The sequence below is a fragment of the Coptis chinensis genome, chromosome 2, assembly GCF_015680905.1.
Source record: "Coptis chinensis isolate HL-2020 chromosome 2, ASM1568090v1, whole genome shotgun sequence".
NCBI lineage: Eukaryota > Viridiplantae > Streptophyta > Magnoliopsida > Ranunculales > Ranunculaceae > Coptis > Coptis chinensis.
The window spans coordinates 105,249,798-105,253,385 of record NC_141457.1 but is presented as its reverse complement, the minus strand read 5'-3'; the positions used below and the strand labels follow the sequence as shown (position 1 = coordinate 105,253,385).

At 53.7% G+C, this 3,588-nt stretch overlaps 1 protein-coding gene across 1 annotated transcript; it reads right to left on the bottom strand.

Annotated features, from left to right (window-relative positions):
• Positions 1-2,024: 2,024 nt before the first annotated feature.
• LOC147520038 (uncharacterized) lies at positions 2,025-3,287 on the bottom strand. Its single transcript, XM_086594231.1, has one exon. It carries the CDS (start codon positions 3,285-3,287, stop codon positions 2,025-2,027), a length of 1,263 nt encoding a protein of 420 aa, XP_086450357.1.
• Between the last annotated feature and the right edge of the window lie 301 nt (positions 3,288-3,588).

Below are 3,588 nucleotides of genomic sequence, written 5' to 3'. Positions count from 1 at the left end.
TGCCCCCAAGTTGATTAAGAAGATGTTGAGGGCCGCCGAGTAAGCCCGAGCCACTCAGCGGGCCCTCAAGTTGGCTGTGGAGATGTTGGGGGTAGCAGAGCACACCCGGGCCACTCAACTTGCCCCAAGTTGATTAAGGAGATGTTGAGAGCTACCGAGTAAGCTCGGGCCACTCAGTGGGCCCTCAAGTTGGCCGTGGAGATGTTGGGGGTAGCTGAGCATGCCCGGGCCACTCAGCTTGCCCCCAAGTTGATTCAGGAGATGTTGAGGGCTGCCGAGTAAGCCCGGGCCACTCAGCGGGCCCTCAAGTTGACCGTGGAGATGTTGGGGGTAGCTGAGCATGCCCGGGCCACTCAGCTTGCCCCCAAGTTGATTCCGGAGATGTTGAGGGCCGCCGAGTAAGCCCGAGCCACTTAGCGGGCCCTCAAGTTGGCCGTGGAGATGTTGGGGGTAGCTGAGCACGCCCGGGCCACTCAGCTTGCCCCAAGTTGATTAAGGAGATGTTGAGAGTTGCCGAGTAAGCCCGGGCCACTCAGCGGGCCCTCAAGTTGGCCGTGGAGATGTTAGGGGTAGCTGAGCATGCCCGGGCCACTCAGCTTGCCCCCAAGTTGATTCAGGAGATGTTGAGGGCTGCCGAGTAAGCCCGGAGCCGGTCGGCCGGCCCCTCAAGTTGACCGTGGAGATGTTGGGGTAGCCGAGCATGCCGGGGCCACTCGGCCTTGCCCCAGTTGATTCCAGGAGATGTTGAGGGCCGCCGAGTAAGCCCGGGCCACTCAGCAGGCCCTCAAGTTTACCGTGGAGATGTTGGGGGTAGCTGAGCACTCCCGGGCCACTCAACTTGCCCCCAAGTTGATTAAGGAGATGTTGAGGGCCACCGAGTAAGCCTGGGCCACTCAATGGGCCCTCAAGTTGACCGTGGAGATGTTAGGGGTAGCTGAGCACACTCGGGCCACTTAGCTTGCCCCCAAGTTGATTAAGGAGATGTTGAGAGCCGTCGAGCAAGCTCGAGCCACTCAGCGTGCCCCCAAGTCCACTACAAATTCCATCATTGATGTAAAACCCATTATCCGCTGCTCCTGGCCTAACACACATGAACGAATTCACATTCATCAGATGGGAAAAATTGATTATCGCTTTCATTACCATAATAACAAATTCAAAATAGCATTACAAAGCTTGAATGAAGCAAATACAATTTTCTTTAATTGAAAGTACTCATAGTACAAGTTATTCATGGAATTCTTTCAGCATCCGGATGTTCCATGGCCGCTTGATGCTCTCCCCTTGGGGTGTCTGCAGCCTGTAGGTTCCGACGTCCCTTCCTCCACCACGGTGTAGGGTCCCTCCCAGTTGGGTCCCAACTTTCTGTCTGTCTCCTTCTTGGTGGCTGGGGTCACTCTCCAAAGCACCCGATCCCCCACACGGAATGTCCGCGGCTTCACCTACTTGTTATACTGTCTCTGCAATCTGCGGTGATACTCTTCCAAACGGATGCGCACAGTGTCTCTCCTCTCCTCTGTGAGATTCAGTTCCTCGGCCAGAAGTCTTTTGTTAACTCCTGCCTCTACAGCCTTGGTTCTGGTCGTCAGGGCCACCATCTCTATTGGGATCACCGCCTCCACCCCGTAGACCATTGAGAAGGGAGATTCCCCTATAGAAGTCCGCAGCGTAGTGCGATACGCCCGTAGTACATGATTTAACTCCTCTGCCCAACACCCCTTGCGCTCTTCAAGCTTTTTCTTTAAATTGTCCATGATCACCTTGTTGGAAGACTCCGCCTGACCATTCCCCTCAGGATTGTATGGGGCTGAAAAACCTTGTTTCACTCGATAGGCCTGGACGAAGGCCTTCACTTTTCCCCCTGTGAACTGAGTCCCGTTGTCCGCGATAATAATGTGCGGCAGCCCAAACTGGCATATTATATTTTCCCACAAAAACTTTCTCACCTGTTCCTCCTTGACCAGCTGCAAAGCCTCGCCCTCAACCCATTTTGTAAAATAGTCAGTCACGGCTAGCATAAACCTCTACTTGCCACTGGCCATGGGCAGGGGTCCGACAATATCCAACGCCCACATAGCGAATGGCCAAGGGCTGAAGACCTTGTGCAACGGTTCTGCAGGTGAGTGTATCAGCGGCACAAAGATTTGGCACTTCCGGCATCTCTTGGCATACTCAGTCGCATCTCTCTTCATGTGGGGCCAGAAGTACCCCTGAGATAGCAACCGATGAGCCGTCGTCCTCCCTGCCGAGTGGCTTCCACAGCCTCCTTCGTGAACTTCTCCCAACACCTCTTGTGCCTGCTGCAGTCCCAGGCATCTCAGGAGTGGTCCGCTGACGTTCCTCCGATACAACTCCCCTTCTGTCAGAATGTACCTTCTTGACCTCTGTTCCATTCTCCTTTTCTCATCCTTGTCCCCGGTATCTATCCCTGACAAGTAACGCTTGATAGGTTCCATCCACCCCTGCTCTTGCTCGGTGGTCAGGCACACGTCTTCGTCCTCCGTGGTGCTTGGTATGCTTAGCACCCGGATTTCGATAAACCTCCCCTCTGTCCTAGGAAGCATTGCGGCCACGTAAGCCAAAGCGTCGGCGTGCCTATTCTCTCCCCTGCCTAGATGGGCAAAGCTAATTTTCTCAAACTTTTCTGCCCTTCTCTGCACCACCTCTAGATATTTGGCCATCCGAGGGCACCGTGCCGCAAATCCCCCGTTGACTTGACATACATTCAAATCTAAATATACTGTGAGCTCCCGCACACCCAAATCCCTGGCCAGATCCATCCCCGCTATTACTGCCTCGTACTCAGACTCGTTGTCCGACGCCGCGAATCCCAGTTTCATTGACAACTCCAGGCAAGTGTTCTCAGGCGTGACCAGCACCACCCTAATTTTGTTCCCAGTATCCGTGGCTGATCCATCTGCAAATACCCTCCAACCATTTCGCATGTCCCACGGATCTAAGGGGTTGTGATTTTGGTCTGTCTCTTGTTCCATCACCATCTCTTCCCCCCAGGTGGGGTCCTCTGCCGGGAATTTAGCCAGGAATTCTGCCATTGCCTGAGCCTTTTCTGCGGTTCTGGCTTGGTACTCGATCTCATAAGAGCTGAGCAGCACGGCCCACTTCAACATTCTTCCTGATTTCTCGGCCTTCAACGCCTGCTTGAGTGGCAAATTAGTCACCACCACTACCGAATGAGCGTCGAAGTATGGTTTCAACTTTAGTGCTGAGAAGACCAATGCCAGGGCATACTTTTCGATCCTACTGTACCTAGTTTCGGCATCCAGCATGGTTTTGCTTTGGAAGTACACCGACCTCTCTGCCTTTCCCACTATCCTTATCAGTACTGAACTAATCGCACACTCTGAAACCCCCAAATACAAGTACAACTTTTCTCCCTGCCCTGGCCGCGACAAGATCGGAGCCTTGCCCAAATATCCTTTCAATTCCTGGAACGCCCTTTCACATGCCTCAGTCCACTGGAAGTCGCTCGTCCTCCTTAATAATAGGTACAAGGGCCAACACTTGTCCGAAGACTTGGATATGAACCTATTGAGAGCCGCGACCCTACCAGCGAGCCTCTGAACTTCC